The 26,242-nt window shown below is 39.4% G+C and overlaps 16 protein-coding genes and 1 non-coding gene across 17 annotated transcripts; 6 read left to right on the top strand and 11 right to left on the bottom strand.

Annotated features, from left to right (window-relative positions):
- Positions 1-4: 4 nt before the first annotated feature.
- NCL1 (tRNA (cytosine-C5-)-methyltransferase) lies at positions 5-2,059 on the bottom strand (the record flags this gene model as incomplete). Its single annotated transcript, XM_018133410.1, has 1 exon — positions 5-2,059. The coding sequence occupies one exon, from the start codon at positions 2,057-2,059 to the stop codon at positions 5-7; it is 2,055 nt and encodes a 684-aa protein (XP_017988899.1).
- A 162-nt stretch (positions 2,060-2,221) lies between these two features.
- Positions 2,222-2,626, bottom strand: RRN10 (Rrn10p; the record flags this gene model as incomplete). Its single annotated transcript, XM_018133409.1, has 1 exon — positions 2,222-2,626. One exon carries the CDS (start codon positions 2,624-2,626, stop codon positions 2,222-2,224), a length of 405 nt encoding a protein of 134 aa, XP_017988898.1.
- A 162-nt stretch (positions 2,627-2,788) lies between these two features.
- AW171_hschr63892 lies at positions 2,789-2,975 on the bottom strand. Its single transcript, XR_001930121.1, has one exon. It is a non-coding gene; the product is annotated as an HFRSNRSCR1 (small nuclear RNA).
- Positions 2,976-3,757: 782 nt separating this feature from the next.
- On the top strand, positions 3,758-4,144 carry AW171_hschr63891 (uncharacterized protein; the record flags this gene model as incomplete). The annotated part of the gene is made up of 1 exon (XM_018133408.1): positions 3,758-4,144. The coding sequence occupies one exon, from the start codon at positions 3,758-3,760 to the stop codon at positions 4,142-4,144; it is 387 nt and encodes a 128-aa protein (XP_017988897.1).
- Positions 4,145-4,222: 78 nt separating this feature from the next.
- On the bottom strand, positions 4,223-4,581 carry LSM2 (Sm-like protein LSM2; the record flags this gene model as incomplete). The annotated part of the gene is made up of 2 exons (XM_018133407.1): positions 4,223-4,456; positions 4,528-4,581. The coding sequence occupies 2 exons, from the start codon at positions 4,579-4,581 to the stop codon at positions 4,223-4,225; spliced, it is 288 nt and encodes a 95-aa protein (XP_017988896.1).
- Positions 4,582-4,888: 307 nt separating this feature from the next.
- On the bottom strand, positions 4,889-6,229 carry GDI1 (Gdi1p; the record flags this gene model as incomplete). Its single annotated transcript, XM_018133406.1, has 1 exon — positions 4,889-6,229. One exon carries the CDS (start codon positions 6,227-6,229, stop codon positions 4,889-4,891), a length of 1,341 nt encoding a protein of 446 aa, XP_017988895.1.
- A 289-nt stretch (positions 6,230-6,518) lies between these two features.
- Positions 6,519-7,190, bottom strand: GCG1 (gamma-glutamylcyclotransferase; the record flags this gene model as incomplete). The annotated part of the gene is made up of 1 exon (XM_018133405.1): positions 6,519-7,190. One exon carries the CDS (start codon positions 7,188-7,190, stop codon positions 6,519-6,521), a length of 672 nt encoding a protein of 223 aa, XP_017988894.1.
- Positions 7,191-7,329: 139 nt separating this feature from the next.
- Positions 7,330-8,277, bottom strand: SNF6 (Snf6p; the record flags this gene model as incomplete). The annotated part of the gene is made up of 1 exon (XM_018133404.1): positions 7,330-8,277. The coding sequence occupies one exon, from the start codon at positions 8,275-8,277 to the stop codon at positions 7,330-7,332; it is 948 nt and encodes a 315-aa protein (XP_017988893.1).
- Positions 8,278-8,738: 461 nt separating this feature from the next.
- Positions 8,739-10,886, top strand: AW171_hschr63886 (uncharacterized protein; the record flags this gene model as incomplete). Its single annotated transcript, XM_018133403.1, has 1 exon — positions 8,739-10,886. One exon carries the CDS (start codon positions 8,739-8,741, stop codon positions 10,884-10,886), a length of 2,148 nt encoding a protein of 715 aa, XP_017988892.1.
- IRC19 (Irc19p) lies at positions 10,881-11,474 on the bottom strand (the record flags this gene model as incomplete). The annotated part of the gene is made up of 1 exon (XM_018133402.1): positions 10,881-11,474. One exon carries the CDS (start codon positions 11,472-11,474, stop codon positions 10,881-10,883), a length of 594 nt encoding a protein of 197 aa, XP_017988891.1.
- Positions 11,475-11,772: 298 nt separating this feature from the next.
- RIX7 (putative AAA family ATPase RIX7) lies at positions 11,773-14,265 on the top strand (the record flags this gene model as incomplete). Its single annotated transcript, XM_018133401.1, has 1 exon — positions 11,773-14,265. One exon carries the CDS (start codon positions 11,773-11,775, stop codon positions 14,263-14,265), a length of 2,493 nt encoding a protein of 830 aa, XP_017988890.1.
- Positions 14,266-14,358: 93 nt separating this feature from the next.
- Positions 14,359-16,251, bottom strand: GRC3 (polynucleotide 5'-hydroxyl-kinase; the record flags this gene model as incomplete). The annotated part of the gene is made up of 1 exon (XM_018133400.1): positions 14,359-16,251. One exon carries the CDS (start codon positions 16,249-16,251, stop codon positions 14,359-14,361), a length of 1,893 nt encoding a protein of 630 aa, XP_017988889.1.
- Positions 16,252-16,617: 366 nt separating this feature from the next.
- Positions 16,618-17,970, bottom strand: RIM101 (alkaline-responsive transcriptional regulator RIM101; the record flags this gene model as incomplete). The annotated part of the gene is made up of 1 exon (XM_018133399.1): positions 16,618-17,970. One exon carries the CDS (start codon positions 17,968-17,970, stop codon positions 16,618-16,620), a length of 1,353 nt encoding a protein of 450 aa, XP_017988888.1.
- Positions 17,971-18,401: 431 nt separating this feature from the next.
- WSC4 (Wsc4p) lies at positions 18,402-20,003 on the bottom strand (the record flags this gene model as incomplete). Its single annotated transcript, XM_018133398.1, has 1 exon — positions 18,402-20,003. The coding sequence occupies one exon, from the start codon at positions 20,001-20,003 to the stop codon at positions 18,402-18,404; it is 1,602 nt and encodes a 533-aa protein (XP_017988887.1).
- A 1,127-nt stretch (positions 20,004-21,130) lies between these two features.
- On the top strand, positions 21,131-22,804 carry OCA5 (Oca5p; the record flags this gene model as incomplete). The annotated part of the gene is made up of 1 exon (XM_018133397.1): positions 21,131-22,804. One exon carries the CDS (start codon positions 21,131-21,133, stop codon positions 22,802-22,804), a length of 1,674 nt encoding a protein of 557 aa, XP_017988886.1.
- Positions 22,805-23,816: 1,012 nt separating this feature from the next.
- Positions 23,817-24,281, top strand: COX4 (cytochrome c oxidase subunit IV; the record flags this gene model as incomplete). Its single annotated transcript, XM_018133396.1, has 1 exon — positions 23,817-24,281. One exon carries the CDS (start codon positions 23,817-23,819, stop codon positions 24,279-24,281), a length of 465 nt encoding a protein of 154 aa, XP_017988885.1.
- A 750-nt stretch (positions 24,282-25,031) lies between these two features.
- On the top strand, positions 25,032-25,391 carry RPS26A (40S ribosomal protein eS26; the record flags this gene model as incomplete). The annotated part of the gene is made up of 1 exon (XM_018133395.1): positions 25,032-25,391. The coding sequence occupies one exon, from the start codon at positions 25,032-25,034 to the stop codon at positions 25,389-25,391; it is 360 nt and encodes a 119-aa protein (XP_017988884.1).
- Between the last annotated feature and the right edge of the window lie 851 nt (positions 25,392-26,242).

Genomic DNA, 26,242 nt, shown 5'->3' with positions numbered 1-26,242 from the left:
GATTTTATGCTGCCTCAGTAGCAGTAGATTCAGATAAGTCAACTTCAGTATTAGAAGTTTCAGGAGTGATTTCATCGGTAGCCGCTGCTTCTGGTGTGACAGATTCTTTTGCCTTTGCTTGAGAAATAGCTTTAGGATTGTGACTGCTAGTAGTTTCAATCCCGAAGACTCTGTACAATAACTCCTGGCTATCTTCCTTACAAACCATTAAATTGACACACTTACTTCCATTCCATATAGGGAAGAACAGCTGCTCTTTTTCTTCACCACGGTTAATACGGATGAAAGCACAGCCAGAAGTAAACTCTTTCAACTTGTTAACAAACGCATCATCAGCGTGCGATTCCTGCATTTCCTCGAATTTAGGGAAGGCCTCCGTCAACAAAATCTTGAAAATTTCTAAATTACCATCAATAACCCTGTTGTCATTCATGTAATGTTTAACAATTGGAAGTGCTTCACTTTGGATTCTCCAAGCACATCCAATGTCGCTTTTTTGTGAAACAAATAATTTAACACCGGAATATACAATCTTGAGTCTATCTTGATTTGCTTGAATCAAATGCCTGAATGGAGTAGCCACATGATAAACAACTCTTGTTGGCTCACCAGTTGCGTTACGGACTAAACAGGCTTTCTTGTCAAAATTGTCATTGATCCCATAAAATGACCAACATTTGGCTAATTCGGGGTGATCTGGATCGATAAAGACGAAAGGTTCCTCATTCGCATCTCTTGGAAGTTTTTCTTTCTTTTGAACTGTGATCTCAGACTTGAACTTCTTCACCTCCGGTTCTTCAGTCTTTTCTTGGTTAGCAGCAAGAGGCTCTCCACCGGATTTTTCAAAAACTGTAATGAAGAATCCTCCTGTATTTTGTTGATGAGGGTAAACTCTGATGCAGCGATCCAAATTAAATATTTTAACTTCTTCTTCTGTTGGTGGGAACCAACTGGTGACCGTATCAATGTTATCACTTTCTTGGATGTTAAACGTCTTGTCGTAAACTGGCCAGTTTGTAACGCCTTGAGACCTTATTAAGCCTGGAAGCTTTTCGCTACAGTCAACCAATTTAATCTTGTCACCCCATTTTCTAAGAGCAGCAGCAACAACAGCCTCATTTTCAATAGGATTCAAAGAACATGTGGAATAAACCAACCGACCACCGTCTTTAAGCAAATTCAAACCTCTATTTAAGATGTTTAATTGCACAGTATGTAATCCAAGGCCAGAAGCAGTACCCCAGTCCTTCCAAACATTTATATTCTTTCTCATTGTACCGTCTCCAGAACACGGAACATCACACAGAACTCTATCAAATTTTAAAAATTCATTCTTATCCTCGGAAAGTTTAATACGAGGGAAAAATTGAGCATCATGGTTAACAACAATCAAGTTTGGAGAGTTTAATCTCTTTAATTGATGAACTAACATATGGGATCTACGATAGTCGGCGTCGTTAGCAACGACAAACCCAGATGCCTCTGCACCACCAACATGTAATGCTTCAATCAATTGCGCAGTCTTAGAACCTGGAGCAGCACACATATCCAAAACTGAGTGATGTGGTTCTACCTCTAACACAAGAGGTGGAATCATTGACACCGCTTCTTGTCTAGATATGTTACCAACGGCATTCTCAACAACCAAAAATCTTTGCATCTTTGCAAATTGCTCATTTTTACGAATGACACCTTTGGAAACATCTAGTTGCCATGCCATATGATTTGGGTACCAAGGTAGCGATTTTGGAGCTTCTATCTTCTCACCTTCCCATTCAACATCAGTCAAGTTTGGTAAATGATCCTTCTCAAATAACGCTAAGACTTCGTGTGCATGTCTCCGCGATCCTGTAATTCTAAAAGTCAAGGGCAACTGGTTTTGACAGGTTTTCTTGAACGCATCCCATTCTTCTTCTGGAATTAGTCCGAGATGTTTGTAGTATTTTTCCCATTGCTCGTTCTCTTTTACAAGTTCTGTCCAGTTTTTTTGTGCATTAGAGTCATCGCGCGCACCGAAGACCTTCTTGCCTCCTTTGCGATTGTTTCTTCTCCTCGCCATTACGTCTTGTATATGTTGCGATGAGTTAGCGTCCTTCCTGATGCAATAATAAGAGAGCCTTTAAATGTCCATGCATCGTTCGAAATATCGAAAAACTTCACCAAAAATTTTTTCGCACGCGTGCCACGTGACCACGGTCAGACACCAAAACTCGTCAAGAGCTCATATATTCGCTGGAGAGTCCCTATAGTTGGTATTCTTGCCAATAACAAGTGCAGGACCTTTCCGAATTTCGTTGTTTGCATCCTCTAGGTATTCCTGAACCCATTCTTCCAAAAGAACACCCAGCGCAATCAAAGAAGTCTCGTCAAAACAGTTGATCAAATGAGGGTATTTTTGTACCACCAGTTGAGTTAAAAAATAGTGTAGAACTTTCAAGTCAATACTGGGCAGTAAATCGTAGTCTGCACCTACTTCCCCTTTAGTAATTGCACTTATTTCCTCAGGGGAAGGTAAAGGTATTGGTACCAAATGATTTATTTTCTCAGCCAGCACTTCATCTGCACTTACAGGACCTTTGAACTTAACAATTAGGTCACTACAAGCCTCGTAGATATTAGGATCCATCAGCTATTTGCTATTAATGTTAATTGTTCAGAAGAATCAAAACATTACCCCTCTGTTTAAGTTCTTATCTCATAAAAAAAGTTCGGCGGCAAAAAGAATAGGCAGTTGCAGTACCAACACGAGTGAATCCACCAGCGAAACCCACCATCCCAAAGGACCGAAGCCGGAGACATGCCATCCCGTTCGCCTCCTCACGGACCGTTCCCAGTGTGCTGGATTGCTCCCCTCCACGGATAAGAACGATCGGGCTAAAGCCCCACAATTGCCGCACGTGTCAGCTATGGATTACTCACATAGCCGTACACGGCAAGCCCGCAAGGATCGATATTAACGGGACATTACCCGGAAAAGTTTCTGCTGGCAGCAGGGCGCACAACACCGAAGTGCTGCTTAAGCTAACCAGGTCCGCCGTAGACTCGAACACCCGAAGGGTTCAGCCGTGACAGAATTCCCAATGCTACCGCTTCAACCAGAAAGCCATTACAGCATGAACTCTGTGCGCGAAGGATGTATTTACGGCGCTGGCTGAGTGGTCGCAATGTCGTAGATTCAAATAGAAACCTCGTAGAAACAGCAGCTAGAAAGAAACGTCGGATCAGATCTGTATGGAAAAGTAGAAGTAATTGCTAGTAACGACTCGAGATCTGTTGTAGAAATGAAGATGAGCTAGCTAGTCTAACATATATAAAGCCGTCATAGCTAGATAGGAGAATATGACTAGGAGTCGAAGTAGGACAAGTGGTCATTGACTCAGATTAGACCTATATACATAGTAAACTAATCTATCATTGGATATTTAATACTCACGTGATCAAGGAACTTCAAGTTAGCACGTGATCGGTTAAATAGCCCACGGCACGCAATGGTCTACACAGATCGCATCATATACCACTTGGTAATCAAATCAGTACATCATGAGCTATTATTTTGTAATTAGATAGTATGATTTCATAGTATATTTTGTTGTAGTCACCGATTTGTCCAGTTTAGTGTTCAGCTATGCAGGATGCATTTAAATGCAGACATAATTCTAAAACTTTTGGTTCACATAATTCTTTTGTAGATGCGATGCTCATAAAGCCAAATTCAACAGCATATGCAAAGGTATAGTCCTTAGATTTACTTATCGCTATGGCGAGCAGAAACACTAAAGAGTCGTTACCTTCGATGGAGGTGCTCATGAGAGTGCTGACTGATAGGCAGCAGCATGCACAGAAGATCAAAGAAGAATATCAAAGGAAGTTAGCCGAATTAACAGAATTAATGAACGCATTATTTGATGACAGGTTACAAGGGAAAGCGAAATTGGATACTGAAACGTTGAATGAAAAGTTGAAAACTGATATAGATATTATCGAACGCGATGGAAAGCGCTATGCTTTAATACCTATTACAAGTACAAAACAGCAACGGAAGAGCCATAAGACTGTTAAAATTGCTTGTTCGTATTGTAAAGAGCTTGGCCACACTCGTGCCAAATGCGAAAAACGTCTACTAAACGTGGGACACGGTAAATAACGTTTATCTTATTGAAGGATTATAATATTATACATGCTAATGCGTTAAATAACGTAACCTCTTTAGGAGAAAAAGGAGCTATTTCTTTTCGCTCATAGCTTCTCTTCTAGCGGCGTCTTGGAGAAGGTTTGTGTCAACCATGCTTTTGTTAAGATATACATAACGTACTGTAGAGCCTCTAATAAATATATTCCTCACACTTGAAAGATGAGGATACTTCGCCTCATTGTTACAGGAAATGTTATCAAGTTTCAGATTCAGGAACTGGTCAACTGATTTCAGGGTTCCCTTCAGTTCTATGTCGTTTTTCAGCTGTTATAAGTAAAGCGTTAGTAATGAGAGAATGACAAGTGGTAAATAACAAAAGAAAAGCTAAAACATACCTCCACAGTGACCTCCTGGTCCACTAACGTTTTAAAGAATGAAAAGAATAGCATAGTCACTTTATTACTTGTATGATAGTATGATTGTAGTTTTTTTTTTGAAGGATAGTTCCAACTTTTTTACTTCCAACTTTTCCAAGGATGGATGACTTTAGAGGTTGCTATAATAAAACGGAACAATCAAATGCTAACAAACATATATTTCGGTATCGGAAAAAAGTAAATGGAAGTACCAGTATATAACTACGTGCTAAGATATAATATAGAGACGCCTATTAGTAAAAGAGTTACAAAAAGCACATTTAGTCTGATTCGGCGCAGATGAATTCTTTTAAATTTTAGTCTTCGTTTTAACGGTTATCTATTGTTCAGCTTCCACGTCTGCTCTCTTCTTTAAGACCAATGGTTGACCAGTGACTCTGAAGTACACATCCTTTACATCATCATTCATTGACTCAAAATGAGAGGAGGCATCATAAGACTTGGACAAATAGATATTATCCTTAGAGCCATCCTCTTTTGGCTCAAAAATTTCTGCAATGCCCATAAAACGTTCTTCAATTGTACCAAGAATTTTAAAAGCCGGTTCTAATTCGATGTGTGGCTTGTCTGTTTCAATAATTGTGGATATAATAGCCAAGTAATAGCCCTTAGAAGCAACATTATGAGCGTCAGATACGACCGCAATATAGATGTCATTCTTTCTCCCAACTTGGGATTGAGGGATAATTATTTGACAGGAATCAGCATTAGAAGTGTTAGCAACAGGGTGATTCAAGATGCAGATGGCTCTAATAACCTTCTGACCTGTGGATTTACACTTTTCAGGGAAATATGTAGGGTCTGCAATCACTAATGGAGCATTAGCTTTGCCCTCTTTGGTTACAATTCCAGTAAACTTACCGTCATCGTCGTAGAGCACCTTTTCGACTGGGGTATTCAACATATATGTGCCCCCAAAAACAGCTGACAATCTCGTAAACCCTTGTGGAAGTTCTCCCAAGCCGTATAGTGGGTATAGATAGGGGGATTTGCCGTAACGCGCAACACTTTGAACGTACAAGACAATTCTCTCAAAAGTCTGTCTTGCTGGTTGATGCAAGTAATTATCATTCGTCCACAACGCCATAGCATGTCCAATGAAGTCTTTGGTACTGTTACCCAAACCAAACTTGTAGTAAACCTCTTCCATAGTATTTCGATCCAAATCCAATCCTTGGTGAGTTTTCACATCGTCTTTGTTATAATCGCCAATCCACTCTAAAAACTTCTTCATTCTTCTCTTCTCGAAGATACCCATTAATGGTGATGAAATCGCCTCAAACTCATTTGCAGGAACTTTGTAAACCTTGCCCTTATTATACACGTAAGAGCCACTTACTTGCTTAAACTGAACATATCTAGTAACGTCTGTGTGAACTAAAATATTAGTCAATTCTCCATTCGCCATCAAAAACTTCGGAATCAAATCAACATTCCAATCTCTGTCACGACCAAACTTTTTCTCTATCTCTTCTTTTGACAGTGAGTTTTGCTTAAACTTCGAATATAACTGGGAAAGTGTAACAGATGCTGATTCTCCTCCATAATGGTCCTGCCTATCAATATGCAACACCTTTTTACCTTCAACAGATAATAATCCTGATAGAATACATTCAGTTAATCCAGTACCTAAAACAATAACGTCGTAATCTTCATCCATTGTTGCAGTAAGTTAAAGTAATTCTTGATTCCTTTAGAGTTAAATTTGAATAGAACGTAACTTTGTTCTTTATAGCAGCAACAAGCAGATATGAACCCGTATCAAAGATGGAATTCCTCAACCAATCCTTACAACTGCGCCTTAGTGTTTATAAAGAATAAAGTTCTGCTTGATAAGTGGCCCCTTTGCCACAACTTCAATATAAAACGTTACAACGTACATAATGACATACGTATAGTTTTAAGAGGTTATTGACCATAGCTGGTGTTAGGTCTTAGTCTTAGCAAGTCTACGATGGCTGAGCGATAATCAAATCCTTGGTGCCGAAACTTTGGTTAATCTTTAATTCAGTTGCCAGAAACAGTGATTTTAAGTACTCGTCTTCAACTTCGTGCAACGCGGCATTCATACTGGTCGCTATCTCTTCTAGCGATTGGTACAATAGCTTCAAATACTCGTAATTATCACCACTGGGACCTACAGCTTTAGACACTACACTGGCAGTAAGGTCTATGTCTTCTGGTCCCACATATGATGAGTTTCCTTCAACACCTATGTAAACCATCGATTGAACAATGGGTCGACATGTTAAAGGATCTACAGGTAACTTAGCAAAACTTTGCTCTAGCTCGAGCTTCTGAGATTCACTAGGTGATAGATGAACATCAACACTATGCAATATGTAACCCTCTTTTTCACGGAAGTCAAGATATTCTTTGACGAGCTTAGCATATTTTGCGGGGATAAAGTACGCTACAACAATGGTGATACTTTTAGGGCATGGGACTAAAGTAGCAACTCTGCCTGGAGTGTCGCATGTGCCCCTGTGGTCAGTGCTACTTTGCCACATGCGCCTTTTGTAGTTTTGGATAGTTCCTGGTACACGATGAGTGTAATGCGGCGGAGGCTTAAAGATTAATGAGCCGTAACCAACAACCCATATGCCATCTTGAAAAGTCATTATTTGCTAAATTTGTTTATGTTTCACCCACCCAGAAGGGGATTACGACGAAACATGCTATATATACGTCTAACATGAGGGTATAATTCGTAAGGCAATAGGATTACCTACCCGATTATATAAACGTATTTCTTCTTTTTTAGAAGAAAGCGTTGTCGAAATCTCCAAAGGCGTCGTCGAATCCCGTATTGAAAGGTTCAGTGCCTATGTCGTTAAACATCTCGTCGAGCATCTCGCTTCCTTGTTGGGCATCTCCAGTCTGTTGATCTGATGCAGCGGCTGTGGCAGTCACAGTCACAGCGGCTGCTTCTGACTGTAGTAATAGCTGCCGTTCCTCCTCCTCTTGTTGCTTTCGCTTTCTTTCTTCCTCCTCGAGTTGCTGCTGATGCAGATCTTCCTCTTGCTGAAGACGTTCTTTCTCCAGTTGCTCAAGCTCTAGCTTCTCCCGCTCTTCTTGTAGGTTGCGATCCAGTATCTGCGGATAGACCTCAGTCCAGTAGTTGTCAGGAGCCTTGTTTCCAACTTGAGATGGAAACTTAAACTTATCTCGATGCATAATCACTGCACCGGCCCTAATGGTGACCCCAAAATGCGTCTCAAACTTCTTCTGGATATCATCTACAGTCTCAGCACAAAAAATATCCTGGTCTAGTTTATGTATGCATTCTTTCAGTACGACCGATTGAGATGATGTGTCCAGTTCTGTGTCCAGTTGTTCCACTTTCTTTTCCAGTAACGTGAGCTGCTCACGACGCATTCGCAGCTGCTCTTCTAAGTGTTGAAGCCTTAGTTCTTCAGGATATATATTTGGTTTCTTCACCCTGCTTATTGGCACGGCCTGAGTTGTTAATACATCAATCCATTCAGATGCTAAAATATAGTTTTCCAAAAGATGGTTTCGAAACGATATAGTATCACTCTCATCATGTACTGAGCTTCCAATTTGCTCCGGATCCAATCTCTGTGGTCTTAAACGTTCATATTTCTGTTGGTGTAAAATTGGCTGACTCTGTCCATGTCCGTGAACTCCATTTTGCTGCTGTAATCGCCATCCCCTGTTTAAAGGCTTTCTGCCACGCTTTGCCATTATAATAAGCTATTAAAAAGGTTCCTTGAAGCCTATTATGTCTTTTCTTTGCAACCTATTTATGATGCTCATTTGAATTAGCAGTTGAAGTCCCAATCTGACTTGTTTAGGCATACCGTTAGCTGTGGTGTCAGGATGTTAGGTGTCCCTTCTCTAGAACGCTTTATAGACAGAACACATATCGGCCAGTACTGAAATTTCTAGGCCAGAAACACCGTAGGTGATTTAGACAATGCTTCTACTCAAAATAGCCGTTATTTTTACTACAATTACCTGCTTATTTTAATCTTTTCTTGTAGTGTTTAATGTTCTATGTGAAAATCAACGGCTAACCGCCCGCCACTTCCCGAAAACAAAAACGCCTTCATGAACGTAAACATAGCAACAAAAAGGCGCTGTTAGAAGGGTGTAAAGGACATTGAGTACTTAGGGTAATAGTTCACAGTAAGATTTAGGATTTAATGGAGCAATATATTCCTTTAAGAACAAAAGTCTTCCGTAAACCATTCCAAGCTGTGTTCTACACACAAAACAACTGGAGGAAATTTGACGAAGCAGGGGATGCTATCTTTAAGCTTCCAACAGAAGAACAATATCTAGCAAAAAGAGAGATCAGTAAGGAAAATATCATTGAATACCATTACTTGTTGAAAAGGGATCATTTCGATGAGAAAGAATTGACGTCTATATCTGGGATCTGTGTTCCAGTGGATACTGCAATGACCCCTACTTTAAATAAGCAATTGACGGAGTTATTTGAATCTGAAGAGCTTCGCGGAGTTGATTTTGTTGTATCGAAGACTAAGATATACCCTATTAAAATGAGTGAGCAGAAGCCTATTTCTTATGGTTACTTGATTGGAGAGAAAAATACATTGAACACTGCTCACGTGCAACTAACGGTGCTATTGCAGATGCATGAAGGTAACGTTGTTGAATTTGTTGATTTGCAGTCGATATCTTTTATCCCAATGATAGCAGGAGTACAATCGTTGAACCTGAAGAATATTTCGACCAGTTTTCAGACCAAAGTATTTTTACCAAACATATCTGGTACGCCAAGCACAGCACCACAAGTGTTCTTGGCAGGATCTGTCCATGCACTAGTACTACAGGCTAAGACTATTTTGAACAATATGATAAGGTCAATTGATGGGGAGCTATACTATTCAACACTCCAAAATGTCTCACAAGTTAAATTGAAATATATTTCTTCTAATTATTCAAAGGAATTGAATCACTTAATGATGAAATACCAAACCTTCATCTTTTTAAATACAGGAAAAGAGGAGGTTGAATTCCAATCTTCGTCGACACATTTGTTAGAGCAGGTAAAAAAGGTCTTCACTATGGAAATCTTGTCCGATGTCTCAGAGTTACAGTTAATTTTCCATGATGGAGACTACAATACTATCGAGAAGCCAATCCCCGAAGCGCTACTAGATTTAAGCTTAAAGTGTAATATCACTTTGTTGGTTGAAAACGATATGCAGAACTTTGTTTTTATTGGAGGCACAGCTAAACTAGAGCGAGTCCTCGACTGGGTCTCTAAGAACATGCAATCGAATCCAGTACAGGTAAAGTATTTTGTTGAATTAGACCCTTCGTACAAAGATTTTATTTCAGGAAAGAAGAATGGTAAAATTTCGCGTATTATGGATACTACCAATGTCAATATTAATTTAGACCTACAGAATGGCAATGGTAACATGATTTTAACAATGTTTGCTAGTGACATCAAAAATGCGATTATAGGCCAGAAGCTGGTTTCGGATGAGTTGCCTTCCGAAACATCTTTTTTTATACCTGAAGCATATCATAGACCCGTTATTGGGACGGGCGGTTCCGTCATCCAAACTATTATGAGGAAGCATAATGTTTTCATACAATTTTCAAACAGTTTCCAGCTCCCTCAAAATAAACTAGCTCATATTAGATATGACAACGTGGTAATAAGATGCCCATCAAAGAATCGTAATGAAATTATCCCAGCCAAGGAGGAACTAAACCAATTGGCCCAGGAATACAGCGAAATGCAACCGAAAGTGCAGCTAAAACTAACACCAGGTCAGTATAGATATCTGTTGCATCATAATGAGAATGATAAGTTATCTCTTGCAGATAATATTGGCATTATAGAGCGACGCACATCAACGTATATTATGTTCCCATTTCTTGAGCCCAAAGAAGGATTTCTATTGGAAATACGGGGAAATGACAATCAAGCTACTATTGCTGGCAGAAAATTGTCTGAATCATTTGGCGAGGAGTTAGAAATCACTATTACTAACACCCTTGTTGACACTGTGGATCTCTGCAACTCTATAATAGTCCCATTTTTAGCGATGGATATCATAGTTACAACTTCCCAGCAGTTGATAAGGTTCACATATAAGGAAGGGAATAAATCAGTCACTTATGCTCTAGATATCCTTCGTGACTATCTCAAAAAGCTAAATGTTACCATCATGGACAAAACCTTCATCAACTCTTGGATAGTAGGTCCGACAAAAAGTATCCATTCACCCCCCACAGCCGAAAGTAAGAAGTTAACCCAACTCCCAAATGTTTGCATCCAGCAGTATTCATATGGGTATGCTACTTTATAGCCTAGTTCCAAGTAGTTCGTTCAACTGTATAATGGATATGTCGTTATTTCTCAATGATTTATATTCCAACCTCTTAAAATTACTATTCAGATATTCATAGCTTATCCTAAGTATTTGATACTCACGCGGCAACTTGAATTGAACACTGCGATGGTATTCAACTGACAAAATGTTTTTCAGTAACTTATGGCATATTGCATTATCCTCTAAAATTCCATTATTGTTCTTCGTATCGACTAAAGAAACAGCCTTAGTAACAAATGCCAAAGTTTTCACCCCAGAATTGATATCTTTATCTATAGAAGGAGGCTCGTCAATACCCAATGCGATCTTACGTTTTAAAGCATAATTCTCTCTAAACTTGTTTCGAATGTAATTAGTGTAACTAGACTGTATCATTTCCTTAGTGGAAACAAATGGACGTAACCTAAAGAACCTCCTGTATAATATCTTTATCTGTAAATTTTGCGGAATCTCATTAAAGTCATTCGGTAATAAATATGGGCCAGCATTTTTATAAAGAGCATACTGTGATGTAATTATTGCTTTATTGGTTTTAACTATTGGTTTTAAAGTATCGCTGATCATAGTATTTAGGATTAGAATCAACAGTGCAACAAAAAAACTGACAATATGCCTATTAATCTGGCGATTCAGTTAAAAGCTAATCGATAGAAGACTACTGAAAGGCGCCTAATAGCTATTATATAAGTAGCTATGTTTTATACTCTCAGCGGGTGGGAAAGCTGCGACGTTTAGAGCGATAGATGAAAAATTAATTTTACATTGTTCTTAAGGCAAGTAGCTCATCGCATATTTAGCTAATTCTGCTAAATTAAAGAGCTCACAGAGGGAATAATAAAATCTAATCTGATTATAAATAAGGATGGTGAAGTTCAAGGGAAGTGGTAAAAAGGTTTCACTGATCCAATCCCTTGATAATAAGGTTTCAGACTTGATATACCGAATGTTAGATGAGAAATCATTAGCGAAACAGCGGAATAGAGAACAAAATACTGCCACTTGCAGTGATAAAAGTGAAGATGCATTTTCTGATATCTCTTTGGCTTGTGACTTGCAGTTTAATGAAGTTATGGGTTATGTTCAGAGTAAAGATTTATCTCTACAAAGAGTGAAGAAAGTGATATTAGAGAGAACTGTAGATCGAGTTTTGAAGCAAGTTATTGAGGATGAAAAGAATGAGTTAGGCGATATTGCTCACCCGGAAGAGCTAGAATCTCCTTCCGTAGAAGTTGGAGCAAACGAGATGATTGCGGTGGATACAAATGATATGAACAGGAGTATTACGAAGAATTGGCAAGTTTCTAGTGCACCACCAACTCCAAATACGATTGACACAGATGGTTCCATCGAGAAAGAATCCAAAAAGAACTCTGCCAAAAAGAGACCAACGAAGGAAGCTAGTGGTAAGACCAAGAGGCAAAAAATGTACGAAGATAGGTCTCCTCCAACAGCAGACCTCTCATCATTAGGTGGTATGGAAGACGTAGTTGCCCAGCTAATGGAAGTAGTAGGGCTTCCTATACTTCATCCGGAAATATTTGCATCGACCGGTGTTGAACCGCCACGTGGCATATTATTACATGGTCCGCCTGGGTGTGGTAAGACCTCCATTGCAAACGCACTTGCTGGTGAGCTACAGGTCCCGTTCATATCGATTTCTGCACCATCTGTAGTAAGTGGAATGTCAGGCGAGAGTGAAAAGAAGATACGTGAACTATTTGAAGAAGCAAAATCATTAGCTCCATGCCTTGTCTTCTTTGATGAAATTGATGCCATCACTCCTAAAAGAGACGGAGGCGCACAGAGGGAAATGGAAAGGAGAATCGTTGCTCAATTGCTGACCTCTATGGATGAGCTATCATTTGAAAAGACTGGTGGTAAACCTATTATTGTCATCGGTGCAACCAATAGACCAGACGCTCTAGACGCTGCTTTACGTCGTGCTGGAAGATTTGATAGGGAAATATGCCTAAATGTTCCAAATGAGACATCTAGAATCCATATATTGAAGAAGTTGACATCAAGATTAAAAATTGACGGAAATATTGATTTCGTAAAGTTAGCAAAGCTTACTCCCGGTTTTGTCGGTGCTGACTTGAAGGCGTTGGCAACTGCCGCTGGAACTTGTGCTATCAAAAGAATATTCCAAGATTATGCTACTGTTCCAGATGATAGTGAAATGGATCTTGACACCGAACCAATTCAAAATCAATTAAAGAACACGGCTGATATAATCGAGCCTCTTCCCTTGTCTACAGTTCAAAAATTCCTACGAACATTTCCAGAACCTCTAACCGATCAGCAATTACAATCTCTATCTATTAAATACGAGGATTTCTTGAAGGCACTACCTACAATTCAGCCTACAGCTAAAAGGGAAGGGTTTGCTACTGTTCCTGATGTAACTTGGTCTAATGTGGGTGCATTATCTAAAATCCGTATCGAATTGAATATGGCCATTGTTCAGCCAATTAAAAGACCTGAATTATATGAAAAGGTGGGTATCTCAGCACCAGCAGGGGTTTTATTATGGGGTCCACCAGGTTGTGGTAAGACATTGTTGGCTAAGGCGGTTGCTAACGAATCTAGAGCTAATTTTATTTCAATTAAGGGCCCTGAATTATTGAACAAATATGTTGGTGAGTCTGAACGTGCAATCAGGCAGGTATTTACTAGAGCACGTGCATCTGTCCCTTGCATTATTTTCTTTGATGAATTAGACGCATTGGTTCCTAGGAGAGATACATCATTATCAGAATCATCGTCAAGAGTCGTGAACACTCTTTTAACGGAACTAGATGGTTTAAATGATAGAAGGGGTATTTTTGTTATAGGTGCTACGAACCGACCTGACATGATTGATCCTGCAATGTTGCGACCAGGTAGGTTGGACAAAACGTTATTGATAGAATTGCCTGACGAGACCGAGAAGTTAGACATCATAAGAACACTGCTAAGGTCCAATGGAACGCCATTAAGCCCAGACGTTGATTTAGCTGCCATTATATCAGATTCTCGTTGCAGGAATTTTTCTGGTGCAGATTTAGCTGCATTAGTGCGAGAGAGTTCAGTTTCTGCTTTGAAAAGGAAGTTCTTCAGTTCGGACGAAATCCATTCCGTCCTTGATAATAATTTAGAGAAGGAGTTTGATGATTTAACTGTTGGAGTTCCATCTGGCGACGTTTTGGTAACAATGCAAGATTTTGAATTAGCTCTAAGGAAAATCAAGCCCTCTGTCAGCGATAGAGATAGATCGAAGTATAACCGTTTAGGAAAGAAAATGGGATGGAATGACGATGTAGAATTTCAAGGAGATGGTGACAAAGCAGAAAAGAATGAGCCATTGGACAATTAATGAAAATATAGTTTCTTAGTGTAATTGTACATATATTAATTGAATTAGTGTGAATGTATACTACATGAAAATTTTTATCAGGGAGTAAATTGACTATTTCATAAAATGTCCCCTTCGCATTACGTTCTTGCGAACCTTCCAGACATGATCAAACTTCTTCCTTTTATCAAAGGCGATGTATGGAACATCATCTTTCTTTGACGATCCCAGAACACTATACGGGTATAACTCATTTACAGGAAGTTCAGTGTTACCTCTAACGAGGATAAAATGTCCACGAGTTGATTTCAACTCGTCAATTTTATGCTCTGGGATATATATATTCATGAACTTCTGGCTGCAATCTATTGAGTGGATCAGGCCCAAAGCTATGAAGTTCATTTCTGCAGAGAAAATTGAAGTCTTATGCATTGGGAAGATTCCATTGTATTCAACCAGAGGAGGCTCCTGTGTGCAATAAATACTAACAATACAACCTTCTAAAGCACCAGCCAAGTCATCCTGATGGAATCTATCCGAGTAATCGTGCAGAAACTGGAACCCTCTTATTCCTTGCGACCCAAATGCAATTTGAAGAGGAGGTGCCTTCAGTAACGGAAAAGGATTATATGAAAAACGTGATTGCTTATGGAAATATGCCAATAATTTGAAGTGCCTTATGTTCGATGCGTGATACCTAGGGTCTTGCTGTAATCGACCAGGCACTATATTTTCGTGAAATGCCGGTACATCAATAATGTGCGGCTGGTACGTCCCTCGCTGTACAGTTTCAAAATTGTCCGGCACTTTTAACTCTTTTGAAATTTGCCTGTTCTTATGCTTTAAAAGGATTAAATGAGTTGGTTTAAAGTCCTTAATTACGCTATTCATAATCTTGACTCCGAAACCTTTGATCCAACCCGGTAAATTCAACACCGTGGTTCCCATTAAATTTTCAGAATCCCAGCTTTGAAGTATTGCCTTAGTTGCCTTTAAGTATGTTTCGGGCCATGATTGAGGAGATGAGGATCCTAAATATATTTCTTTTACTGTTTCTTTCATCCCCTGCGCCATATGTTGGCCCAATGACAGCGATGATGAGGTAATTTTATTCCACGAAATTGATTCCGGGCTGGAATATTCAGGCTGCCCAGGGTCCAAGTCCAAATAATTCACCAAATTTGACCCATATGCTTCGTTTTCAATATTATTGACGTCAGTATAACGCCCATGGACCAACTTTTGTACAAGCAGTCGTAGTAATGTACTTTTACCGCTGTTCTTACCACCGATACATAACACACGCATGTCAGACTCGCAATTTTGATGAAAAAGTGATAATTCATCCAAAATATTAGCCCATTCTTTGCTAATCGTTAGTTCGCGAGCGGAAGTTTCTTGCTCATTTAATATGGTAAAAGTCGTATTGGTCGATGCTGCGCGTTTTGCCCAGAGCTGTCCCAACTCAGAAGTAAGAGCACCAATAGCGTTGATATTCGGTCCATTAGTTATTTTTAGAATACACAAATATTCCTTAACAGTCTCTGCTGGCAATATTGACGGGATATCGAAAAGACGTTCCGTCCAATTAGCATAAAAGGACGACACAATTGGTGTTATAGAATCCGATATTGGATGCCAATATTCAAAAGAATGGACCCCCGCATTATAATGTACTGAGTTATAGGTGAAACCTCCTTTCAAAACCTGTACACGAAACGTACCTGAAATCATCAGGCGTTCCTGGTTTCGCAAGCAAACTATTACAGATGAGCTATTATCACTAACCAGAGGAAAGTAGTTCACTTTTGACAGAGGTATATATAAGTTAGACGATGAGAAATTAGTACATTCCTCTTTACCTGAAGTATTATATCCATCCGAGTCATATTCATCAACATATGGGCTTGCAGTCGCCTTTAAGGTGGTAGAACATGAATTAGAAGAATCTGACTCCGATTCACTACTTCCTTCCTCATATTCCGGCAGTTCTGAAATTTTAGACATAATCAAAGCATAGGGAAGATTACTTGGCAGATTTTGAGCCATGCAAATTTTGAGCCTTGCAATAAGTATTACATCTAGAGTGAGATGAGCACGCAGAAATGTGGAACACTTAAAAAATGAAAGCACAGAAAGTACAGTCGTAAAAAATGATCTCAGCCAACGTAGTACTACTGTAAACCAACAAGGACATGATATAACTAAGAACTCATGCTGAGTTAAACCGTATAAACATAGTTAAATAGTTTACTGCAGATCTAGATTCCCTTATTTCTAGGTTTCAATTTTTATCTTTTCTGATTTTTTTATATTCAGCAGTAGTAAATATTATCTCACTGATACTACCAATGGTGACTGATGCTGGCATAGTTATACCTCAACGCGGGGATACTTCTTTAAAGGGGAATGGAAAGATTCTACTGTAGTATTGTGAATTGGCATAAACTCTGTAACGTACTCTTCCTCGAGTAACACGCAGATTAGGTAGTCTTTAATAATATTAACGGTCAATAGTTCATTTTGCATTTCAGAGACTTCATCCTCAACGTATTCTTCCATCTGTGCTGTCGAATCATGAGCATGATCATGATTATGTTCATCATCATTAATTGATTCTGCAGAGTTCATAGAAGCCTTTTGGTTCAAGGAGAACGATTGAGAAGTGGCAAAAGGTCTCTGGTCATGCATGAGGCAATTCAACAGTGGCAACTGAGGACGGGAGCTCCTATAAGTAGGTAGCCGAGGCAAAAATGCAGCATTTTTTGGAGGTATAGGACCATCCAATGGTGGAAGTTCCTGTATGCTACTAAATTTCGATTGCAGAGTAGGGAGCGGTGGTGGATAGTATGGTGTCCTCAAATTGAAATTACCCAATTCGCTCTGTGAGTGCATTAATGACGGCAGCCTCCTAGTCATATCATCCGAAAGAGAAGTGAAGACCGACACCGCCTGTCTAGTATGGGCTGCATGTTGTTGTAAATTAGAAACCACCATCGAAGGCGTCGTGGGTGGTGGCAGCACAATCCTTGAGATATTCTTACTGGTGAGCTGTGGAGAAGCTGATGAACAGTAATCACTAATATGCTCTTGGACAAAATTTTTCAGCGATATGCTGCCAGAAGTATCGTCCATTTTTTGGATTCCGTTGTCATGTCTATGATGTGATCCCAAGAACTTTGAACTTCTTCTTGAACCCACCTTTGGTCCTCGTTTACCTTTTATCGCATCATCCATATGCACTTTCAAATGCTTTTTTAGATCTTGAGGCCTCTTGAACTTCCTTTTACACGTCGAGCAGCTAAAAGGCTTCAATGGCACATGAACCCTAAGATGTGATGTAATATGATCCCGTTTGACAGTGGTAGTCTTACACGTACCCCAATGACAGTTCAACTGCAAGTTTTGCTGCGACTTCCTACCTACATGGTCTTTACACAGGTGATGGTACAACAGTTCAGGTTGTTGGAACACTGTCCCACAGGAATTCCATTCACACCTTAACACCTGAGATTCCTCATTGTCGGTATACGTGTAAACTTCATTCCCAGATAAGGGCGAGTGGTTAGGTATCACTAAGTTCACTTTGGAGCCTTCAGTCCTATCATTACCGTAATCCGAAGAATTTATACCTTTCGATGGTTCATGTGTGCATGCATAAGAAGAGTTATTTAACATTTCAAATTCTGTGTTTACGGGTAGGTTATCTTTATCATCAACTGGCATGGTAAAGGATGATAATTCCTGTATTTATTTAGCAAAATAGTTAAAAAGCTTTCCAAAAAGTCTCCTAATTTAGTTGTGGCTACTCGGAGTGTAATTAGCATACAAAGAGATAAGGGGAACTCCTATAATTCTATTATTTTATGGACTTACATCAAGGTCTTCCATTAAAGATCAGCAAAGCCTTCTGTACATCAAAAAAAAAAAGAAATTACGTAAGTTTCCGAACGATCAATTAAGGAAGTAACCAAAGCTGATATAATATGGTCCCGAGAACATGCAATTAGGAATGTTCCTGTCCGTGAACCCGAGAATCATTTAGATAACTTTTAAGCTATATTTATATTGAGGAATTGTAGGAGACGAAAGTTTACTTATAATGGCAGAAATAACATCACTTCTTAGTAATAAAGTTCATGGTTCTTTCCGTTTTTCTATTCATTAATAACGCGTAGGACTTTTCGGGAGTAATCTATATCATCGGCTAAAGAGCTTCTGCTTCCGCCGTTTCCCCATGGGAACATGACATGGGATGGGTCTAATCTTTGATCGACAAGCAGCGTATCAATTTTTGAGTCTTTGCTACCGAACATTGAATCGTTGTTCTGAGACAGACAACCAATGGTCGCGGAACTAGGAACGACAGAGGAGTTACGTAGACTGATTCTATGGCCTGTAAGCGTACGCATTTCCTTTTCATCGGCGTATAAAAAGCGCGAGTCCGTGGGTTGATTGTCCATAGTTCCATTTGAAGAATCGCCACTAATATACGGCAGCAATTCGCTGTCGTAAAACTTGTTGTTCTGCGACCGGCGGACAGCTAACCATATCACCAGCAGTATCAGGATAATAATTAGCAAACCTAATGGAATAAAGGCTCCAGCTACTTTAGATGGCGAGTCCCAGAATGATCTGGTCATTCCGGGTGCTGGAAGATCCCTGAGGTTGGATGAGCTGCTTAACATCTCTTTTGGACTGGGTGGTACACTTACCGCTACAGTAGTGGCAACTGTAGCAAAAGAGCTTACCACACTTGTTATCACTGCAGTTCCGCCGCTAGGAGTAACTGTTAAGGTATGCATTGAGTAGATCACGGAGGTAACATAGTGGAATTCCGTAGTTGGAATAACAGTGGTTGCCTGTGGCGGTGAGCTTGTGCTTGATGGACGTGACGGTGGGGTGGTGCGCTGTGGATCCGCTGCTGATGGAGAGATTGACGGAGTCAGAGCTGCATTATTGCTCTTAGTTACTGATGTACTCAGACTGTATGACTCCGATGTGCTAGAGGTCACCGAAGGTGAAGAGCTAAAATCCTCACCACCAGTAGATGCTAATTCTCCATTAAAATTTTGTGATAAGGATTCCGATGTTGGTCCTCTATATAGGCCGCCATCACGATCGGTGACAGTCGTGCTGGATACACTATTTGTAGTGCTACCGATGCCTGCAGAATTAGCATTGTCCATCGTATTCGGGCTTTTAAGGGAATCAATAGGATTTACGGTGTTAGCGCTGTCAACATTGACAGTATCTTGAATGCTGTTGATGCTGTTGATGCTGTTGATGCTGTTGATATTTGCGCTAGGGCTTGTTTGAGCACCGTTTGATGTATCTGTAGGGACATCAGCAGTTTTAGAAGTTCTAGTGGTGGCTTCATTACCTTTTAACACCTGTGAAACCGGAGGTACTTGTCCTTCCCCCAAATATATATATCCATATAGTCCCTTTTCTGAGTTTCCGCATTGTTCTTGGCCAAATCCAGGGCATGGCTGATTACACTCGCTCATGTCAACTACGCTTGTAGGATTCACATCAGAGCACCAACACCATGAATTGCTCACAATCGCCCAAGATGTCTTGTAACGACACAGCTCAGAACACCAGCCATTGGACTGGTACATATGATATGCTGACTTCGTTAAAGCTGTATTGACAGAAGAGCAGTAGTTCACAGCGCCTAAAGCGCCAGAAGTTAACATCAGCGTGTAGAATGCGTGGATCAACATGCTGAGACTAGTAACTTTGCAATTTAACATTCTAATAAAAAGCCTCCAACAATAATTCGGCCTATGACCCTATATTCATAATGTCCCAGGAACGAAACGCTGTCGTCAGGGTTTGAAACTAAAGTTTCAATAATTGGTTATGACCGGTAACAACCAAAATAAAATTGCGCTACTCCCCTTGTAGAATAGGGTATAAAACAATCACTAGTATAATGCAATGGCCAGTTGTACCTAATATTGGCAAGCAGTCACCGAGTTACTGAGGGTATGATATCGGCGCCAGTTTTTATAAGCAAAATTAACTTAAGGTAAAAACTACCGAAAATAAATTTCCAACGAACAACCATAGCCAGGTAATTAAAGTATCACGCTCATCTTATTATTGTTTTTACATTGTATTTCAGATCCTTATTACACTTCTATTTTAGCTATCATATATAAGTTTCACTTTATGCTTGCGAGATTTTAGGTTACGTAAAAAATGAACCAAAAAAATTCCGAAGACAAATCCAATGAAAGAGATGTCTACATAGTAATTAATCACCACAAAGCATAATTCTTAAACGATTAGAAATCACCGTGCATTACTAAGTAAACATAGGAAACATTTTCTTTGAAGCATATTATTTTTAACACATCATATGTTATTACTTCCACTTCTAAGTATTGTTTCACATTTCTACTCGAGCATTCAACATGCTGCCGCATCTCTTTAGGGGTTAATTAAAAAAACGGTTAAAACCGAAACCACGTGACTTATGTCCGGTGAAATGTAAAATTACCCGGTCTGTATTGTTTTTAATTCATTAATAAAATCATAATAAAAAGATTAAACCTTGTTGAGGAAGCGCAGAGAATTCAACTCTAGATATACTGATTTGCAACCATATAGTCGGCTTCTAGTCGACATTGGTTTTATGTTATTTATTTCAATCGAAGGTAATTACCAAGAGCAATTAAAAATAAGTAATCAATAATTAAATCAAGTATATAATTATCTTAGCGGAATAATTCTTAATTTACTGAGTAAATAAATTTCACTAAATTAAAAACTACAAAAGAAGAAAGCGTAAGTTTCACATCAGTATTATACAACCCCTGTTGGCAATTAGTTAGGGCTACAGAGCGAAAGCCAAGGCTCTAGTATCAATTGAGGCATGGGTATACCGAAAAACTCGAAACAGCAACATCAGCATTGGTATAGGGAGCTGATTCCAACAATTATTCAGTTAGTACAACAAAATGACCACAATTCGTTAGCTTTAATAGCAAGAAATAGTGGCATACCGCCTCAGTTAAGGCATATAGTATGGCCTATTTTGCTTAAGTATCATCCATTTGTGATAGCACCAAGTATTCTGTCGAATACTCTGATACATGAGAAATCAGAAGAGAGGTGGGTATATGAGGCCGAGAGCCGCACGGATGAGGAGGTAGAGGCAGCGATAGTTCATGATTTGAACAAATATTTCTTGAACAAACATAGTGAACCGCGAGTCCCACTACCGGATATTGCGCATTACATTCAGTTTCTGCGAAGAACGATTGTTAGGTTCCTAGAGAAGTGGTCACGAATTTTCAAGTACGAAGCGGTACTTTCGTGGATTGCAGTCGGCTTGGCAGAATGGGTTCCGATCGATACGGTTTTCGGAGAGGAAGATGCACAGACCGAGGGCGGTAGCGAGTTAAACAGGATTCCCATTTCTAACCCACGTTTTGATAAAGTTCCTGTGTTGCAAGGCAAACGTCATCATATTACAATCCAGTCTCTTTACAAAGAGTACCCTTTGCCGTCAGAGTTAAGCAGCAGGTTGCCAAGGCCCTTTTTCAAGTTCTATGAAATATATGAGCGTCTTGTACTTGTCATTTTACATTGTCCCGACATGACACGTATCAAAACGACCACTGAATCAGACCATGTGCTGCCTTTTATTTCTGGCTGTGATATTTCGACACGCACTCAGTTATTCTTTAAGGTTTTCCAACTAATTCTTCCCGAATTATACCAGCCGTTCACCGATGAGGAGACCTTACAGTCATCTCGGAAGGCGGACTGGCTATACTGGTGGTTCAAGTCATGTGGTTCAAAAGTTATGCACAAACAGGACAGAGCACATCTCTGGGATGTGCTGCTAGGCTGGAGACCACATCCTTCGTGTTTACGGTTTTATTTGAATTACAATAATAAGTCATTTTGCCACTTATACAATACAAGGGTAAAATTAGACCAGCAATTTCTGAAGAAAGTCTGCAAGGATGGAAATGACCCCTTTTGGTTCCCTGATTTAGACCTACTACCTTTGGGTACTCCCGGTTTGGAGGCAGACTATCAAGTGATGAAGGAACTTATACGTAGGAACAAATATGACCATGCACAGTTAAATGGATCTGCCAATACACTTTTAGAAACCCACCAAGATACAAACAGCCGAAACTATGAGACAAAGCAAGATATTCCGTTTTCACTAATTGATCCCCATATTCAATTACTTTTTATATACATTGCGATATTGCAACAGAACGAGTTCAAGTTGCTGGAATTTGAAGAAGCAGAAATTGCCGAGTTTTTATCTAAGGTCCCATTGCTGTCGAAGACTGATGACTACAATTTCAAAAGGCTCTACGATGATGATGCGACATCTATGTCTTCAACCGATACTGAGGATTCGCAAAATTCCTCTTCTAGGCCTTCCACTTCTTCTCATATGCTAATTGAAGTGGGAACAGATGACAAAGTTGCCAATTCTTTTGACGACATTTCTCAACTAGCAGGTGATATCTGGAGGAAATGGATGTGGCTTGAATTTGAGGAACATCAAGACAGCGTTTAACAGTTTAGAAATTCTTGAACACCGCGTGGCTGGTCTAATGCGATTTAAGTTATGGCCTGAAGTTTGAGGCTTAACAATTTTCCTTTTAAAGGCTATTAGTATAGCCAAATGATGATAACCAATTTTTTTTTTTTTTTGATCTTAACATTAATCTTAATATATCTTTGTAACAGTGGATACAACTCTACTACAACAACGTCAGTATTGAAGCTATTGGAAAACGTAGGCACCTGGTTTAATTTTAAACTGCAAACCAAAGCAGCAAATTAACCATATAAAATATCTAGTTGTCTCTAACCTGATTGAATTATAGCGTATTATGAATTATTTTTGCATGTCATTAGTTGACGTCAGTATTGCCAATCTCGGAACTTAAGACATACTACTAAATGTTAACCCCATCGCAGTTTGAAAAGGTAGCAGACAGATAAAAAAACACAATAGGCTTCTGGCTAGTAAAGTTAAACTCTTGAAACAATACAACGCTTCTATATTCAAAGTTGGGATGATGTTTATTATATTTTATGTCATATGACATTCAACCAATCATATCTCTGTATTTTTATTTGTTTAGTTATGCTCTTTTCGTACGTACTTGGTCTGAGAAACAATTAGTATCAATGGGAAAACTTTTCCCATATACACGCCTAAATAAAGATCTAGTAGGACAGTGTTTACTATCGCTTGAGGTGCGCGAAGATAATAGAACGTGGTATTGATAAGTAAACTTTATTTGAACTTGTATGTTACAGAATGTTTTAATCCCATGATATTTGAGATAAATACGATCGGATCTTACTCCAAAGAACAATGTTAAGTCCCATCAGGAATTCTACTGTGCGGTCATTGCGGCAGACTTGGATTGCGAGTCCACTCAAACCAATTAAGACATTTCCACCAAATCCTAAAGATGAAATTGATATTTTGATGCCGCTAAGTGTCCATTGCAGGATCTCGTATGGGCAATTTGTGTTCAATGATTACTAACTACTTTCTCTCAGTTGTATACAAAATGTTGTCTTTCCGTCATACCTTTAGATTGCTAAACCCTGCAACCAGGGCTTTCTCCACCTCCGCAATGTTTTTACAAGACAAAGTTACGAAAACTGCTCAAAATCTGGCCAGTGTTGAAGGCCCAGAGACCTTGATTGGTCCAGGTGCTAAAGAAGGTACTGTCCCAACTGAATTGGATCAAGCTACTGGTCTAGCCAGATTAGAATTATTGGGTAAGTTGGAAGGTATTGAAGTGTTTGACACAAAGCCTTTGGATTCTTCTAGAATTGGTACTATGGCCGACCCAATTGTTGTCGATTCATACGATGACTACCGTTACGTCGGATGTACTGGTTCCCCAGCTGGTTCTCATGTCATTATGTGGCTAAAACCCACTGTTGATAAAGTTGCAAGATGTTGGGAATGTGGTTCTGTTTACAAGGTTAACCCACTAGGTGTCCCAACAGACGATCACCATCATTGAATTATATCACCTAGCAGCAGCATATGCATGAAATCTTGTTTAACATTTCAATATTCACTCATTACCGGCGGTAATATATTATTTAAATAGAATACGATTATCTATTGTGTTTCAAGGTCTCGAAATGTCCAATAAATTAATGAATATAAAAACACTTAAATACATGGCATACCTAAATACATCCCTTGGTGTTATAACTGCGGTTACACTTACAATCATCATGGCTATGTGTAGTCGCACACAATGGCATCCTCTAGGCAAGGCCTATCAATGACTGCTACACCCGTACATTGTAATTTAAATCACGATTTCATTTTTCTGAAATTTTCGATTTTATGGTTCTCAACAGTTAGCAAGCGCCCACCTGTACACCACTGGCCTAGCTTGCGCAGTTTCGCCTAGCTTCCCGCCTACCTTTTAAACATATCGTGTCCTCCAGCTGCCGACATTCGCAGACTCGCCATACTCGGCTGTACCTCTGTCAGCAACAATATTTTCAAATTCATCTAATTACTATACAACAGCTTGTATCGTATTTTAGTACTATTTGTTTTAAGAAGATCACACAGAGTATATTCAAGTATGTGAATAGTAAGCGTGTTAAGGACCAGAACGGTGTTAAGTGCAATAACGAGCTGTCGTTAGACTCCAAACGAGAATCTGGGATTTTTTCAACAAGATACCTTCTTCATTATCATTGTTCAGGTCGCTAGTTTCTACTAAAATATCATTACTAACATAGTTAACAGCATGCCAAAGAAGAGAGCTTCCAACGGTAGAAACAAGAGGGGTAGAGGTCACGTCAAGCCTGTCAGATGTGTCAACTGTTCAAAGTCTGTTCCTAAGGACAAGGCCATCAAGAGAATGACCATCAGAAACATTGTTGAGGCTGCAGCCATCAGAGATATGTCCGAGGCTTCCGTATACGCTGAGTACGCTTTGCCAAGAACCTATATTAAGTTGCACTACTGTGTGTCCTGTGCTATCCACGCCAGAATTGTCAGAGTTAGATCCAGAGAGGACAGAAGAATCAGAACTCCACCTCAAAGACATAGATTTAACAGAGATACCAAGGTCTCTCCTGCTGACGCTGCCAAGAAGGCTTTGTAAATGCATTATATTAGTATCACGTGTGATTGTGGGTGAAGAGTCTCCCTTGTGTAAGCTTATGTATTCATTTACTTACTAGTCTTGTATAATAAGCAAGATCTGTCAATATTAGTATTGATATTAAACGTTTGTCACGTGCTTTCCTGCGCGCTCGTTTTAAGTGATATTCACGCCGTTTCTTATGATGATCTCTGTATTACACATCCCCTAAAAATTCCCCGGGATTTTCTGTGGAAACCACAGCTGGAGAAAAAAGGGTAAAGTTCATCACGAACTGAACATGTCCAAATTTTTTTAACGAGCTTTCGTTTCCCCCTATTATAAAAAAATACATACACGCTAACCAGCTTAACCCCCTTGAATTTATTGCTGCTAGTCAGGAAGATAGAGTTCGCCCACTGAAGGAATACCAGCTATTAAAGGGTTTCTAGAAGAGTTTTTAAAAGGCGCGTAGCATTTGCTTAGGGGTTTTGAATATTCTCTTTTACCTTCTTAACTACTTTATTGTTATAGGTGTATTTTTGTGTGGAAGCACATACCTAGTTGTATCAGGTTAGGTACCAGAAGGGGAATTTAAAAAGTCACTAATTGCAGCTACATACTTGGTGGTCAGGCTAAGAAATTGACAAAGTTAATTTTTTTTTCCTCGAATTGGACGACAATAACAACAACATTGTAACGACCTTCAGGACTAGTATACGGAAAGTAGTACTTTTCTGAACCCAGTATATTGCGTTGAATTTTCAGTTTGTGTTAGTGTGAGTGGTGTGTGTGTCTGTGTTTCTTTGAGTGAAGAAACGTTGTGTTATACAGGTAATTCCAAGTATTAGAATTTTCGGTAGTGATTTGAG

The sequence above is a fragment of the Eremothecium sinecaudum genome, chromosome VI (genome assembly GCF_001548555.1).
Source record: "Eremothecium sinecaudum strain ATCC 58844 chromosome VI, complete sequence".
Classification (NCBI taxonomy): Eukaryota; Fungi; Ascomycota; class Saccharomycetes; order Saccharomycetales; family Saccharomycetaceae; genus Eremothecium; species Eremothecium sinecaudum.
Note: the sequence above shows the minus strand (reverse complement) of the source record. Positions and strands in the feature narration are given on the sequence as shown.